Raw genomic sequence first — 18319 nt, 5'->3', positions numbered from 1 at the left:
GGAAGGCCAAATAAAGTGGTTTTGCTTTTGCCTAGATACATCATCTACCTGATATGGCTGCTTCAACACTAACTGCGGTTAATGAAACCACACCTTCTTTCTTTACGTGAACATTTGGGCAGCATTACGCAAATATTTCCACATAGTGACGTAGACATGTGGGGGCGTGTTAGAACAAGCCGTTTTAGGGGGGTTTGGCAGAGTCTTAACTTTGATAAAGAATATCTCTTTGGATTTGAGACTTTAGTCTTTGCAACTTTACAGATCTTCTTTATGCACAAAGAGCTTGTACACCTCTAAAGAGAAAGGAAAAATTGAAAAAAAAAAAAAAATCGCATTATATGACACCTTTAACGATGTCCTTACTACCTTTCTGGGCCTTGAATGTGGTAGTTCCGTTGCTGTCTATGCAACTTCTTCAAATGAGCTGGAAAAATCAGAGAATGAACCACAGACTTCAACATGCACAAACATGCAGACTCACTAAACCCACGAATGCTAAACCACTAAACCATGTACATAGCAGACTAGGTGACACACACACTCCATCCAGATGAAGCAAATCTCTACCTTTGTAACACAAGCAGACGGCAGTTCCATGACAGAAGGTTAAAGAGGGGAGTTTTTAAAAACATGATACACAGTGGGATGAAAAAAAAAAACGCTATAAAGTCTTGAGACATGTTTTTTAAAAGTTGAACTTTTAATTTGACATGGCTTTCTAAACATGCTGCTCTCTTGTGCGAGATGCGAGTGCAACACTGATAGATGTCCCTCTAGAAAATGTGATAAATGTGCGTTCTGTGTGAACGGCTTGGTTTCAGTTTTGACGTAAACAACATCCACACTGATGCTCTCGTTTTCCGCAACATATTGAATGAACAATGTAGCAGCGCCGCATCTAGTGGGTTCAACTGGATAGGCTAACAAAAGCATTAAAATTCAATGACACTCACATCGTCATCACATTTTGTGCGCCACTGATAGGCTGCCTGATGGTTGACGCAGACCTAAAATTCAAATGCAACGTTTTTGCATTCAAATGTGGATTTTTTTAAATTCAATGAATATTCAAAATTCAATTTTTTTTTTGACAGCCCTACTGTCACAGCGGTGTTGATTGTTGTCATTTTGGTGGCGATGCACCAAAATTTTTACAGAAACCAAGATTTTCCAAATTTCCTGAAAATCAAAACTGTAAATAACTTCATTTAACAATCAATTGATCAATCACGAAATAATTAACACTCAACTAAAAAAACCTGAGTTGTATACAAATGGAAAAACTTATTTTTCACTGTTTCTGCTTAATATTTTCAGTTGCTGAAATTTCACTGCAACTCTACATAGTTTCAGCCTGGATAATGTGTGATTTTAAACATGTTTTCTTAATGGAGTGGAGCAAGTACGTTTCAGCACGACGTGGCCATAGCATGCTCACCAACATTTCAAAGACTTCCAGCAGAGTATCCTCCACTCCTAACAGCTTTGACACAAACGGAATAAAGGCAGACGTCTGATGAATCATACCTGTCATCATCACCTCCATTTGTAGAGACCCAAGGTTGTCATTAAGTGTGTATACATGCAAACATGAAAAAAAAAAAAAAAAAAAAGCATGACAAAGCTGCAGTTTGAGACCACTTAAGTGGAGAGTGCAGTGAAGATCCCTCCCCCAAGATCAATTTTGCAGAAACGGCCCACAAATCCATTTCATGGCTTGGCTTCTTGTCCACAGCTAGGACATAATCTTTCCTCAGCTTCTTCTGTAGGTGTAAGACTTCTCTCTTCTGCTAAAGTAATGTTCCTCTCAAACTTTTAAGGAATAGTTCACCAGAAATATTGACTAGTTCAAAACCTGAGAAATGTTTTTTAATCCATGGAACTCAACAAGAAGAATTTATGAATCTTCTTGCCCCTTTTTTTCAAAGTGACAAGATCTAGTGAAGACTCAAAATAACTATACCAAAATGGACTATAAAATATCTATTTAAAGTCAACCCTTGTTGTTATTCGATGATAAGCTCCCTCAAATTAGTTAGTATGAACCAAATCACCAAAACTGGATGCATCAGTGAGAATTTTAGACTGGATAAAATGGTTAACTGAAAATGACAAACTCAAAAAATCTGTTTTAGTTTTAACCTTTTTTCCCCTTTTTACAGCTTGACAACCAGTCTAACAAGGACACGACAATATAACAAAAACCATCCCATCACCTGTTTCTCTCCCAGCCCGCTACACTGCGAGTAAATCACTTGCATATGCGACTAAATCTTCACTCTTGGTGACTAAATAATGTCTATCATTAGCCATTGGCTAATAAGATTCTTAGATCTTACTCTACAGTGCGAATGTTAGAGGCTAATTACAAGTTTACGCAGATATATTTTCACTCGCTGGACTCTGACTGAGCCCTTGAGTTTTGCTCTCCGTCAAGCGATCTGTACTATTTCAGCTCAAATGGATGCGCAGCATACCTGTATTTGACGTACCGTAAACTCTAGTGTGAAGGCACATGGCTAGCCGTCACTCAGCCGTCGCGGCTTCAAACACATGAAAAAAGAGAGCGGGAGTCTTGCATACCAAGCTGAATCGACACAATACATAAAAAATATATTCTTTGTTGCACTTTCCTGTCAAAATAAAGTATTTCATTTAGAATTCTTCAGCTTTTAAGAACAAGCAGATCATATTACGGTTTCTCCGGGAGTGGCCGGAACTAATGCGCAAACAGCAATCTCATTGGCTGGCGCTCATCAATTACTGTCTACTGTTCTAAACCAGAATTTGACTAGCCATTTAAAACAAGCAAATATAAGATGCAATGGATATATACCAAGAAATTTCACATAAGCACAGTGTAATTTCACAGATCTCTCACCTTATGCAGAGGCAAAAAAACCATGAACGCTCCTCCTCCGCTGGCTTCCACAATTATGGCAACAAATTTGGGGTTGACAGCGCAGAATGCACTATCCCACGTGACCCGGGACACCCTGATGTCGTCATAGCACTGGTCGTTCTTCACCGCCTGGCCGAACACATGCCGGAACTTACTCTGTCGTACAACCCGTTTGAACATATCTGTAGAGAAGAACAGGTCGAGAATGATGAATGAAGCAATCAGATGACATGAACGCTGTGCTTTCACTGAACAGATATGAGCCATGTACAGGAAACACCATCAGAAATGGTTGAAATGCCATGCATTCAGACTAACATTTTTAAGTAGATCTACACTGCTATCTGTAATCCATTGATATTACAACACACATCTCATTGCAAATAGCAGTTTTACAGTGTTTAAAGAGTGTCTTAATCCACTAGCTAGTTTTAAATATAATAGTAAAACATGACAAGTGCTGCAACGGTTGCACTAAAAGTCAATAAATTACCTGAGCAGAACAGCGGAACCTCAATATGACAGTTAACTGCTAAAACTGCCAAACGTTTACATGATTTCAAAGTGTCTGGCACACAGAACAATGATGAAATCCATCTCAAAAAGCTCTGCTGAAAAATCAAAGCGAGTTCAAAGTGGGACAAGCTCGATTTCACAGAACACGTACAAGATGGGTTCACTATCACAAAAGAACCAGAATAAATCCCCTCTCAGAGCGCATTACTCACCCTATTTCACACAGCAAACTCCATATATCATCGTCAACACATCACACTGGTTCCTATGCTATCTGTTTCGGCTTGTCTTGCGTTGGGTTCTAAAACAAACCTGAATTGCAAGAACATTCTGTCTTCGTGCCATTTTCACAATGAAAACAACGGAGGCCCAACTAAAACCATAGAAACACTAGGGTTGGTTCGAGTCAAAAGACAAGAAATTGCTCAGGGGGCAAGAAACAATGTACTTAAGTCTGTAATGTTTTTCACACCCAGATAAGCACATTTAGACCTGCATATCAATTATATAGCTTCATAACAATCTAGGCTGGTGCAAAAATGATTTGGCAAGGGTTCTTGCAAGGGAGACTCTGTACTTGATTGTAATAGCACATACAGTAGTATAGACTGATACATAGTCAATGTTTGGCCATAAGATTATTAGCATGAACAGATGGACTAATTGACAAATAGTAGTGGTATTTCCACTCACGTAAGTTCCAAAATAGTCAAACAACCTTGTCAACTGACAAAAGGTATGACCTGAAAAAGCCTGCTACAGAATCTGAAAATCAAGGTTTAATCAATTACTGGGTTTAAATTAAATTACTAAAGTAACTAAAACTGAAATTAAAAATAAAATCAATAAAATAATATTTTATATATAATAGTATCTCAATGATACTAAAATAACATGAATGGAATTGATCACAGTATTATTTCATTTATATGTTTTCTGTATTTATAGGTTTAAAGCTTTACAAATATTTTGACCTCATAACGCTTAATCAAAATGTCATAACTGGACCTCCTGGTGAAAAACAACAGACTTCTGTTTTGTTGTGATTTTTTTTTATATATTTTTTCCTGTTATATTTTTTATATTAGCAGTCAATAGTAAACGGTAGAGGACGGGGGTCCCAGGCCTGTGGAACATCATGGGGGAATGACTCAGACTCAGGAAGCATTTCCTGTTGGTGGGTGTGGCTGATTGACTAAGGGAGAAATGTGACCTTTGTTTCCTGATAATACAGTGTAAAGCACAAAAGGTTTTACACCAATCACTTGCATGAAATTCTGTCTCTCAACATCACTCACCTACACTCTAAAAAACGCTGGGTTATTTTTTCAACCCAAATGCTGGGTTGAGACCGCTGGGTAGGACGTTGGGTTGTTTTAACCCAATTTTGGGTTGAAAATTGATCTTGATCATAACCCAGTGGCGTTGTGGTAAGTAAAAATTAAAAATGTAAAGTTATCATTCATTGTTTGTGTCTGGGAGTGTTTTGAGGTTTCATGGAAGGTGGAAATAAAAGAGCTTATAACGAAAAATACGTGGACACGGTTTTCACCTCAGAAACAGAGGTCTTAACGGCCTCTTTTACTGAACGGAAGAGGTACTTTTAATATAACGTCCGTGAGTGTCTTATCTCATATTTACATAAGATTTTACAATATCTGCACTTTTTGAGGTGTTAATAGACGGTTATTAACACATATTCATGTTAATTTATCATCTTCTTTTTCGCAGTTAAACTGAATGTAGTTTCCTTAAGGAAACTGCGTTATGTAATAAAGACTAGCATACTTATTTTGAGACTGTTGAAGTGGTAATTGTTAAAAGTAATGTTTTGCATGTAATATTTCAGACTTGTTGAGCTTGTGTCTTCATTGTGCCCGTGCCGGGAGTTAACTACACAGAAGCCTGCTTTTGTGAGGAGGCGGCAATTTTCTCAGCTTCTTCAGAAGAGAGGGAAAGATGGTTTTAAGGCAAGTAAACTTCATAATTCCATCATTTTATTGTTTTTTATTTTTTAACTAATACTAAAAGAATGTTTGTTTTTGTAGATGTTGAAAGCCAGAGACATAGGAGAGCATCATTCTTTTGAGATTTATGCAAGTTATTTTTGGAAAATAAATGTTTCTGTTGTCTCCTGCCTGTTTACTTTACATTTTGACGCAACAGCAGTGTGATTATGTGCTCATTTCATGAAAACCATTAATGTCTGTGTTTTTCATTGCAGAACTCAAACCAACTTTGGAGTTTTCTGATTTGGAGAGTCCTCATTCTTGGTCTTCATGAATGAGAAACAACATGGGGGAAGAGTAAATGTTCTATTTTCATTTTTGGTGAACTAACCCTTTGAAGAGCAGCCCTCCTCGTACATGAAAATTTGTGAAGTATGTGAATGCCATGTCTGTTTTAATGTTTCCATAAAGTAGCTGCTTTCTGAAAGCAATATATTTATTTAAACAATATTACATGCCCTCACACTAGTGCTGCCTATCATTATAGCATTCTGGAGCGCTGTGGTAGATAGAGACATTAAACAACCACACAAAGTGTTGAAATTATAAAACAGACTATTTATCTATCCTAACTGATGTGAATACACCTCTATCTGAAAATGGAAAGTTTAATTAAATGTTTTCTTTTTTCAAATGTTTTTCTTTTTTTAAGCCACTGATGAAGAGCAGACGGAGACTGGGATGAATGCTGGTCAAAGAGGAGAATGTCCTTTACCCCCAAACTGATGCAACAGTGGTTTTAAAGGAGGACACTGCCCTGGATGATGGAAAAGATGTCACATGCTGTGCTGATGGGGCTTCTTCATGACTACATCAATTATGCTAAACAGATCATGAAAATTGACAGTGATGCATGATCTGTATTCATGGACTATGAAACAAACTGTAGGTGTATAATTTGTAAAAACAAAATGTTAAATGCTTGTTTTGTGTTGTTTTGTAGAAATGGAGTTTACACTAGGTCATTCATACACACGCTCACATTCTTTTACACACTTGCGTCTGTTAAATGTTATAATATCAGTGTTAATGTTGTGGTTTATTTGTGTACTGTCATGCCAGAATAGTTTGTAAAGAACTTAACTAATTGTACAATTATTGTATAATAGTGTTTTTGTATATTTTTATACAATATATAAAATTTACCAAATAAGTCAAATTTGATCTTGTTATATTCAACAAATGTTCAATGCTTTATTTATAAACTCCGTAGCTGTTACGTTTCTGCATTTCTTCTTACATGCATGTTACTTTTTGACTTTTCTCTTGTTTTTAATAAATATTTACCTTTTGATAGTTATTCTTTGTGTGTAAAAGTGATTTTATAATGATCAAGATTTGTAGGTTTAATGCCTAGCTCGATTTGGGTTCATTTTAGCCTAGCAATGTAGTCATTTTAAACCATAATGAGCAACCCAGCATGCTGGGTTTGTCCCTTTTTTAACCCAAAATAACCCAAATTTGGTTGTGTCCAACCCAGCAGTCTTTAGAGTGTAACATCAGGATCTTTTCAATAGCCCACTGTACAGAAAACATTTCTAGACATTTGAACTCCCATACACCATTTCTAATACACATTTGTCAATATGTAAATAATCTTATCCCTTCATCTGATAGGACCACTGTTACTAAAACGGACAATAATCTGCTGTGCTGCATGTCAAAACTTTTAACGCAGCATTAACACAAGCTAAGAATGACTAGAGGGAAAAAAGACGCATTGTGACTTTAATTTTCTTCATAAACCAGCCATTGAACGCTTGTGCAGACAATGCAAGAATAAATTCTGTCTAAAAAACATACAGTCGTATTAAGATGTATATCTGAGTGTAATGAATTATGACCAAAAATAGTGACTTTGTTGCATTAGTTGTTGACTGGAATCAGATGAAGCTTGTCACCTTATTTAATTTATTAAATTATAAAAACAAATGCATAGATAAATAGTTTGTGATATGATAAATCACATGCATTTAGCAAATAGTAGAAAATGAATGTTCTTTTAATACCAACTTAACCTGTAACCAACCATTCTCAATGCTTATAGCTACATGATAAAAAAAAAAAAAAAAAAAAAATACACAAAACACATAAAAATGCACACCAAGTCTTTTAAAAAAGTGTTTACATATTTTTTTATTTTTGACCTTTGTGGCATCTCTATACCTGTGACAGTAAGCTATGAGACAGGAATTCACAAGAAAGATGAGGGGGTTGGGATCGGGAAATGACACGAGCCAAGCTCACTTGGGTGACCTGTATATATGCCGCCATGCTTGCAATAAAGATCCGAGTTGGAAAGTGTACAATTTTTTCAAATTAGAAGTGTGTGAATTGACTCTCAGAGCAGCTCTAAAAGAACACACAAACAGTTGGACACTCTTTTGTTTCCGTGATATTTTATCAACAAATGACATACTGAGGACCGTGGCTAACTTACACGGAAGATATGGTCATGATGCTACATCTCACACTTCCTCCAGAACGACAGAAGGCCTTGCACAGGGCACTACTGAAGCAGGCTCTAAATACCACACACAGTCCAAACCAACTCAGCTGCTGCGATTTCCTCATTTTCACCCCTTTCATTGCCTTATTTCCCATAAGCTACTGAAGTTGACCACCTGAAGGTAACAAGAGTTCAGAAAGGACAACAATGTGTCAGGGAGCACAAGTGGAACTGAAAAGGTTTGTTTGGGCAGCAAAGACTGCTCTTCACAATGAACTTCTCAAAAAGCAGCTTTAGGTTTAACAATCTTTGGTGATGTAGAGAAAAACAGACAGACAGAACATCATGGTTACACTGCTTCTCTTCTTGGTTACTCTTCTTAGTAATCCAAACTGTGATGGACAAAAAATTATAATTAAAAAAAAAAAAAAAAAAAAAAAAGAAAATAAAAAAATGTATATATATACACATATATATAAAATAATTAAAAATAAATAAAATTGAAAACGGAAAAAAATAAGTAAAAAATAAGAACTAAAAGTGGAGTAATAAATAAGATAAATACATGGAATTGTAAGAATTTAAAAAGAGAGAGAGAAAGAAAGAAAGGCATCATGCATAACCACACCTGGCACTGAACATTTTTCCTTTGCAAGCCTCTGCAAAGGTTCTGTCAAACATTCACTCGCGCCTGTAGCAACAATATGCTCACATAAGCATTCAGAGGCACTGCTCGCATTCTTTTGTCTGTTTTAATCAATCACTACATCATCGCTATGATATAAAACAAGCTCAATATACATTCCAAACAGAAAGGTATAATTCAGGACACATGTAAGTCAATACCTCATGATTGTGAAGTTTATCATTTGCCACACCTCAAAATCAAGAAAAAATGAAAGCTTCCATCAAAGTGAATCACAGTTTTCCTCTCAATCCACAACAGAAGCAAGCGGTAAAACTATATAGCTACTATTATAATCATCACAAGCATCCAACATTGCTACGCTTGCAGTATAGATCATTTGTAAAGACAGAAGAGCTTATAGTATATTCATAGTAATTTCCTCTGGGAATAATGCCATATAAAGTGATAATCAGATGGTCTTACTGTGCCAGAAGGACAACCTCACACAAACAGCTCCGGAAAAAGATCCTGTCTAGAATGGTGTTCTGAAACAATAAACTGCAGTAAAGACTGGAGTGAACTCTAAGTGAACCTTTGTAAAATGCATTTAAATTCCAACGACGCCCAAGGGCTATATAGAGTGAACCTAACCAATCATGTTCAACACTGCTAACTATTAATGAGATAAGATTATCTGACTGGGTCAGAACAGCAAGGAGTTAAACCATTAAATCCAGTCTAACTGAACAGTGTAGCAGCCTGTGTTCATTTCCATAATGTTGAATTGAATGAAAAAGTTAAATTCTGAAAGGAAAATATGTACAGATCAAGCACCATTTAAAAGCGAAATGGTCCAAAACAGTTTAAAACAAATATGTTGGTGGATTTTAATGTGAGCGGACAACAGGAGATGAAATATTTCACTGGAAGAAACATTATTATGGATAACAAAAGTGCCGGATTAAAGCTAAAAAGAATTAATAATGAATTTATTACAAACACACAGCATTTCCCTTCATCAGACGTTGATTGATGGACTGGAGTCCTGCGGATTACTTGTGAATTATTGTGATATCGCCTTTGTACTCTCATTCTGATGGCACCCATTCACTGCAGAGGACCCACTTGTGAGAAAGTTATGTAACGCTTGAATCTGTTCTCTTAAAGTTACAAACGCAGTTACATCTTGGATGGCCTGGGGGCGAGTACATTTTCAGCAATTTTTTTATTAAAAAAAATATATATATTGAATATTTGCTAACTTATTTGGTACTGAAATATTGGAAAAGGTTCCGAAAAAGTCATGTTATACAATATTAATACAAAGAAGTAACCCCATAATTCCTGGACAGTTTCAGTAATGGCATATGAATTATGGCTGACTTAGGAACACAAGTACCAAATTTTCCAAATGGGATGATTCCTTTTTCTTTATGTCAGCCTTGCACTTCATCACTTCCATAGTTTTCATATTTGCACATGGAGATAGGATTTGCTTTATAAGACATCAGAGCTGCACTTGATTTGAAATTGCACTGCTCTGAAGACCCGACATGGCATGTGAATCCAGATGAAATGTGTTGACCTTGTGCTCAATCTGCTCACCACTATCCTGCTGCCAGTATTTACGCCACACTGGCACACCGGAACATCACACGACAACTCTTCCATGAAGGCAATACAGAGATACTCCACACTTGCATCTGGTGTGTCAGAGGTTAGCATGGGGTCGCAACCGTAGTGCTCTTGGCAGTCATATTGCAGGCCAGGTGGAGTAAGAGAAAAAGCGAGTGAAAGCAGAAGGGAAAGAGAGAGAGGCGTGTTTTTTTGTGTAGATTTGATTCAGCACAGCAGGTTCATGTATTAAAACATGAACGGCTGGCTGTTTGAAGGTGGAGTCAGTCAGGCTGTAGTCAAAGTAGAGCAGAGAACTTACTGCCAAGTAACACATGGTGAAATCCAGCCTGTATTTACCAACACTCATGAATCGCTTAGCAACACCAGCAAAATACCACAGTAGGAAAGAATGAAAAAAGTTAGAACCAAGTAGAAGTAGATTTGGCCTTTTAAGTACAAAATGTACCCGGCTGATGCTTAGACTCAAAGCAGAGCTCTCCGATATGTTACTGAATCCCACAGATCATTTTCAGCCAAAAAAGGCTACAGTACAAGGTCTATTTTAGCAGACAGGCCTATCACAATCACTACAAACCACAGAAGTCAAATAACCTGTCAAATGATTCCTTTAAATCATTTTAGAGGGTTTTAGTTTACTTTAACCAAGCGCACACTATAAAACTGAAGCATTAAAGGGATAGTTCAACTTCAATTCGTTCCAGTCCTGTAGGACTTTCTTTCCTTTGTGGAAATACATTATTCTGAGAAATGTATTATTGTATTAGTGTTGTTTTTGATCATTACATTTAGACGTCAGATGTGAAAATGTGCAAATATATTTTATATATGTACTTGAAATGTGCTTTAGATCAGTTTTGGTTCCAAGAACCTTCGACCTTCCTGAGTTGAGATATTGGAGTTGCCGTAGTATATTCGAATAACCAAAATCTGTTGTGGGCCAAAGTCAGCCACTGTGGTTAAACCAAATAAAATTGCAGTGGTTCTGCAATACCAATACATTAAAGGCATTCACTCAAACAATTTGGAAAATGAAAAATGGCAAAACGACCATTTTTCCAATTTTTTGACCACTTAAGATGGACCGACCGTGTGTTGTCTGTTGACGTGGGGTGGGGGGGTCAACTTATAATGGTCTTGACTAAACAGTGCACATCAACATCACTGAAAACAAGAAACTGAGTATTTTACTGCACACCGGGCTTCAGTCTTGAAGTGTACGCTTGGCATAAGACGTATGTTAACTCCAAATCACCTACATGTGATCTGTTTCACAAAGGCTAACAAAGACTTCATCACTCAACAGCCCACATTCTGACAAGCACAAAATGCAACATGCTGTATCACTCCAGCACACAATAGCTGTCTTGACACTTCCATGAGTCATAAGAAGGCTGCCTCGACCATCCAATAGCCATCATGACAGTTACATAACGCCATAAAACATCCATTTATACAAACAGAGTCCCCTGTATAATTTTACCATATAATCTGGCCATAATTTACCAGCTGAAAGGCTTGACATTGTTGTCAGTGCATGTCGAAGAATCTGATTCAGCAAGACACTGACTGGAATGAACATGTCCCCTAAAAAGGCAACAATGGGAGTCTCAGAGCACTAGAGAATGGGAAACGATAATTGTGCGAATTCATTGCCAAGCAATACAATATCAATTCACAGCAGGATGATGGAGCAGATTTCTGAATTGAGTCGCAAAAATAATGCATGAGAACTGTTCCACATCACAAAGAGAGGGATAAAAGAATTAGTACGAAAACAGATCCATGATTATCTGAACTTTAGTCCGCTGAACATGGATTTGTTGGGAAAACAAATTGAAAATACTGTTTAAACATTAAAAAGTTTGAGTAAAAAGCTTGAGTAAAAAGCTTATCTAAATTTCAACCACATTAGGGTTGCACAATTTGGCCAAAACATAGTGATTTTATGAAATATCACAACTTGAAAATTTTAAAGCATAATGACGCTGATTTAATAAATTCTCAAAATAAAATCCCAATGCTTGGCTCAACAAAACAGATGGAAACAGTAAAGTTCAGTAATATGTGCTAGCTGTCTCTTAACTGCAAAAATGAGTGTCATTTATGCATTAAATTTGGATCAATCTCTAAGGGATCAGCTAAGGGAACTGACATTAATGCTGCCCGTGAAAACACACTTAAACAATACAATACAATTCCAACAAACAAGCACACCAAGACTCAGCTGGGATTCCCTCGAATGGCACCAGAAAAAGTCACTGTTTAACTCAGTTTGTGCTTGTCAGCAAAAAAGAGAAAAGCAGACATTTACTAAAGGAGTTACAGAACGTTTCCACAAAACCTTGTTCTTAAACATTTCACAAATCAGGCTTGAGCCAAAACAACACTGACAGATTAGGCAACTCCTAATGTCTACAATACCTTATTGTACTGCCTACTGAAGACATGAAGAGTATATTCTATTGTTACTCAATATTACAACATGAAAAAGTCCAATGTAAAAATTCTACATTAAAGCAATTGGTTAACTCCATTTATGGTGAACACTGTAAATGGTTTAACACTGCATTACATTTAATTTTACTGTTAAATAATTTAATTAATTTAATAATTTACAACTGCCATTTCTTTGCCATAAATATAACAAGACATTCTTTACAGCGTAGGGTAATGGATTTTAACGTCTAACTAAAAGTATTAAAAATCAATGTATAACTGCATTGTTTCTGATATGGGTATAAGAAATGATTTGAGGTATGACTGTGAAGTGGTGTGCTATTACCTTAAAGGGATACTCCACCCCAAAATGAAAATTTTGTCATTAAATCACTTACCCCCATGTTGTTCCAAACCGTTGTTTCCCTTCAGAACATAATTTAAGATATTTTGGATGAAAACCGGGAGGCCTGTGACTGTCCCATAGACTGCCAAGTAAATAACAGTGTCAAGGTCCATAAAAGGTATGAAAGTTGTCGTCAGAATACTCCATCTGCCATCAGACGTGCAATCTGGGTTTTATTAAGCGACAGGAACACTTTTTGTAAGCGAAGAAAACAAAAATAACGACTTTATTCAACAATTCCTCTCTCCATATCACCATTTGCTATGTATGCGCTTCTGTATTTTTTTGTTTTCTTTGCTTACAAAAAGTGTTCCCATCGCTTCATGTAACCCAGATTGCACGTCTGATGGCAGATGGAGTATTCTGACCATGACTTTCATACCTTTTATCCATAACTTGCTCGCAGTAGTTTCCGGCAGGTTAATGAGCACTGCAAGCCAATTTTCTGAACAAACAATCCTGATAATAAACTGATCTTTGTGTCTGTGTACATTTTTAGCAAGTGTAGAATAATGCCATGCATCCAACAATCCTTTTTTTTAATAATGTGTGTCACCATTAGTACAGGAATGCAAAACAAACTACACAGAGTAGCCGAGCAACCCTGGCAAAAACGTAGAGAATTTATTGTAATGTGAACACAAAATGCAAATAACATCTAATAAACATAATGATACAGAGTAAAAGTTTGATTGCAACTACTTTACTTTGCCATGCTTGTGTTCTGGGTTAGACAGTTAAACCTACCCTGGGCACTAACGCATACAATTCCAGACAATGTCCAGAAAGCTGCTGGACAGTTTTCCAAGGAATGCTGTAATGAGAACAATGAGGTAGAGAGGCTTGCTTTCACATTCCTCACCCATTAAAAACTGCACAAATATTACCACAAAGAACCGAGGATTGAATTTACACGGTCACACCAGCCATGTTAGCAGACTGCCTACATGGACAAAAGTAGTAACAGATGGCCAGAAGTGTTGTCATCCAAAACAAGCTGTGGTAAAAACAACTTTGTTGGTCTAGGATTTTCAGCCACACAGTATTAGAAAAACAAGAGGCAGCCTGAGATGTTTCATCGTAACCTGCGTCAAGATGTATACAGGTTTGTAAGGTGGGTTACCAAGTCAAAACCACAATTTCCCCTACATGTTTTTTCAAGACAGTAATTGACTGCTGGCCTATACTACCATTCAGAAGTTTGGGGTCGATGTTTTAAAAAAAAAAAAAAAGAAAAAGTCTCTTATGTTCACAACAACTATTTATTTGATCAAAAGTACAGTAAAAACTGCAATATTGTGAAATATTCCATAAAAATAAGTAACTTATGGCTGTGATGGCAAAGCTAGATTCTCAGCATCATTACTCCAGTCTTCAGTGTCACATGATCCTTCAGAAATCATTCTAATATGCTGATTTTTTTTTATAAGTAATGCTGAAAACAGTTGCTGCTTTATATATTTTTTCAAAATCTTTGATGAATAGAACTTTAAAAAACAGCATTTGTTTGAAATAAAAATGTTTTGTTATATTAAAAAATGTCTTTCAATTTTTTCAAAATATGTAATATTATTTTAATTGTATATATACACAGTCATCCTGCAGAATTAAAGTAGAAATTTCTTTATATAAAAAATAACAACTTACTGACCGACACAGAGACAAGGTTTTTTTTTTTAAGAAATGCCTCCAATAATTAGAACATTGGCGGTAGGGTTTGACCGATCGTGATTGTCATTGGTGCTCAGGATCTACAAATCATTTGCCATCGTCCTATCAGACATTTCTCCTTACTCTGTGTATGTGGTAGGGGAACTTTCATGTACTGTAATGCAACAGGCTACCGCTAGCAAGCTGCTAACCTTTTAGTGGCTCCGTAGAATGCATTATTTTTTTTCACGCTTCGAGCACACCCCTAACCCCGCCCCGCCTCGATGTCATCGTCCACGATGTTTCACTGAAGACATCTTCCGATGCCAGTTTGGTAGACATCGCCCAACCCTAATTGGCGGTTGGAATCTCTGCTTATGAGGAGAAAGATAAAAGAGTTACTTCATCAAAACCTTCAACTGGACACCAACTAATAATTGCCGCAAGCAAGTCACTAAATGATTCATAGATTCCTGACCGCAAGCTCAATGTAGCTACTTTCTCCCTGTGAACCTATGTCAGAAAAAAGCTGTTATACTTGCACAACGGAAGTAGGAGAAACAAAAGAAGAACAAGGGATAATTTGAAAGACCTATAGATGATCTTGATCAAACCTTCATTTAACCAACAAGAGGAAGCGCCTTTTTACTGAGACTGACTTTCACTTCACATAAAGTTCTGGGCAATGATTCAGAGTGATACCGCCTCCACAACCATCTGAGGCGATTCCTTCACTTCCTGAACTCGGCTGTGCACAAAGAAAGCCTTGTAACGCAGCACTGTGGCATCACTGGTCCACCGGATTCATGGTGAAACACAGAGAGTGAAGGCTGGGTAGGCCTTGTCCAAAAGCTCATCGGAAAACACAGGCTTTCCGTTTTTCAAAGAAAAGTATGATCTTGAGCGGTCTAGAAGGGAAACATCATTTTGAGGTGACAAGAGTGTAAAGTGCCCAGGGTTTACACACTAATATTCAAAAGTTTGAGGTCAGTAAGTTTTTATTTTAAATAAATTATTACTTTATTCAGCAAGGGTGCATTATATTGATCAAAAGTCACCATAAAAGACATTTATAATGTTACAAGAGATTTCGATTACAAATAAATGCTGCACTTTTGAACATTCTATACATCAAAGAATCATGGGGAAAAAAAATAATCACGGTTTCTACAAAAAAAAAAAAATAATAAAAAATTACAATTCATCAACACTTTTTTTTTAACACTGATAAAAGGAATGTTTCTTGAGCACCAAATATCAGAATGAATTCTGACAGATCATGTGACACTGAAAACTGGAGTAATGGCTGCTGAAAATTCAGCTATGCCATCACAGGGATAAATGACATTTTAAAATATATTAAAAAAGAAAAGTGGAAAACTGACACAAATAATTTAATAATAATCCAAACTGAACCTATATATATATTCAATTACACATACAGTATACGAATCTATGTAAAATCACTAATAATTCACTAGTTGATCATTGTGACCCATCCCTGCTGCAGTGGTCATTCATGTATCAGTGTTTTTACTGCTATAAAAAACAGCCGCATTGCTGGGCTCTGACATAACGCCGGCAGAGAAAAGGCACAAGACAGATCGAGTGACAAATGCAGGACTGTAAGAAAGTGAATACAAGACAGGGAGATTGTTTTTGCATGTAGTCAGAGCCATTTTACACTTGATTCAGTTCAAACACCATACATAGCTCTGTTTAAAAATTCGACCTATCCAAATATTCCAAACACAAGCACTCCCTTCAATCCCGCCAGCCACAGCTTTGTTTAACTAGAACTCATTTGACACTACTGGGCTCATTATGGCACCCGGGCCCCTGATAAACTCGACTACAAGGATATGGGAATGTTGTTAAGGATGTTCACTGCTGCCATTTCCTGTTTGCCTCCAGCATGAAGGCCAAACCCAGAGGGAAGGTTAACAGTATTAAAATTCAACTTGAGTGTTGGGCTCCCTGCACCACCCCAATCAGTCCTCATGTCGTCACACCAGAGGTTGATATGATGTTTCTAATCCAAATCAATACATTCTCTAATTTTTCCTTAAAAAAAAAAATAAAATATCTTAATAGAAAAATGTATTTCTTAGTTTCTTAGTTCATGTTTTAATGAGTCATATTGTTTCAAATCATGAAACAGGTTTGTGTTGCCTGACTTTGATGATGTGTATCTTCAGCACAGTTTGCATTGCATGCTGCAATATTCATATTACATATTTTGTCTCTTAGAAGTGCAAATTTGACAGTAGCCTGAGTTAGCAGTAGTAGTAGCTTGAGTTAGGATGCAGATGTAAATTTATTTTCATTATCAAAAACAGTAACATCTGTAAAAAATGTAAAAACCACATGAGTATATGGTGAATTTTAATTATTCTGACTGTTTGAGTTTTATTAAAATTAACTATCAAAAACAGTAACATCTGTAAAAAATGTAAAAACCATCATATAGCAGCAATACATTAAGATAGGGCTGGACAATATATCGAACCATAGATTGCGAATCTCGTCAGTAAAGCCACATGATTAGCGGTAAAATCCCCATCACCTGCTTTAATGGATGGTTAATAAAATTGAGAAGCTACGCTATATCGAGTACATTCTAGATATCGCCTTTGTAATGCGATAAGCGTACAGTGAACTACGGCTTTAAATAGCTCCATTTTGAGATTTACCGCTAATCATGCTTTACAAACGCATGATCATATCGTTCTTAAGTCCAGCCCTAGGTAAAAAAAAAAAATGGTTTCTAGGGATGCACGTATACAAGTATCAGCACAAACGCTATTGCTTAAATAAAAAAAACTAGTAACGCTATATATTGAGTGTTATGTAATTAGGGATGTGTGTAGTAAATGCTGCTCCACGTGAAAGCAGGCATGTGTAGAGAGTTACTGCTGATTACAGAACCAGCTTTACTGACGAGATGTGCATTAATATCGTGCCGATATTTATCGTGCATCCCTAAAAAAAAAAAACATACTGTATTTTCCATTACTCCTTTAATACACTGAATACATTTCTACAATAATAATAATATAATAACATTTGGTGTGAATATCCCATATTTCTGCCACAATACCATGGTGCAGTTAGTGATACTACAGTAAATCCATGGTAATTTATGCCAGTTTGTAGATTGAAAAAACTTCTGACAGTATCGTTGCGCACCGTGTTTCTTCTGTTAGTCAGTACCATTTCATCTGGCTTTGGACTAGTTTAAATCAGAGTCATTTGTGTTCTTCGCTGAATTCAAGCGCTTCACACTGGATCCTGTGTCACAAGTCATTTGAACAAATCATGACCTTATCATTCTACTTGCTAAAAAGTTTGTTTCGCAAAACCTTTGAGTGTGACAGTTTGACTGTGGCTTAAACTTAAAGCTGCAGTCTGTAAGTTTTTGCTATTTGTCGCCATCTTTGTTTGAAACCTGCAACTGCAGTTATTTGCGGAATTATCTTCTTTACATGGGTTGTGCAACGGCAAGGAATCTAATGTTTTGAGGTGTTTGTCTGGAAATTTACTATACCTTGGAATTACAGATACTACACCCTGGAAGTATGTCCAAAATAAGAAGTTTCACCGGAAAATGTCATCTGAACAATTAAGTAACATGTCTACCAGTTTTGTTCTGACCAGACCAACTGGGGAAAAAAAAAAAGAT

General features: G+C 36.6%; 1 protein-coding gene across 4 annotated transcripts in view; it reads right to left on the bottom strand.

Annotated features, from left to right (window-relative positions):
* LOC109090340 (coronin-1C-A-like) overlaps positions 1-18319 on the bottom strand; it is a 53887-nt gene that overhangs the window by 21997 nt on the left and 13571 nt on the right. For all 4 annotated transcript variants that reach the window (XM_042753881.1, XM_042753887.1, XM_042753891.1 and 1 more), the window contains one exon: positions 2885-3087. In XM_042753881.1, the coding sequence (XP_042609815.1) occupies positions 2885-3087 (203 nt within the window). The remainder of the gene's footprint in view (positions 1-2884; positions 3088-18319) is intronic.

The sequence above is a fragment of the Cyprinus carpio genome, chromosome A5 (genome assembly GCF_018340385.1).
Source record: "Cyprinus carpio isolate SPL01 chromosome A5, ASM1834038v1, whole genome shotgun sequence".
In the NCBI taxonomy this organism is placed as follows: Eukaryota; Metazoa; Chordata; class Actinopteri; order Cypriniformes; family Cyprinidae; genus Cyprinus; species Cyprinus carpio.
This window is presented reverse-complemented; position numbering and strand designations above follow the sequence as displayed.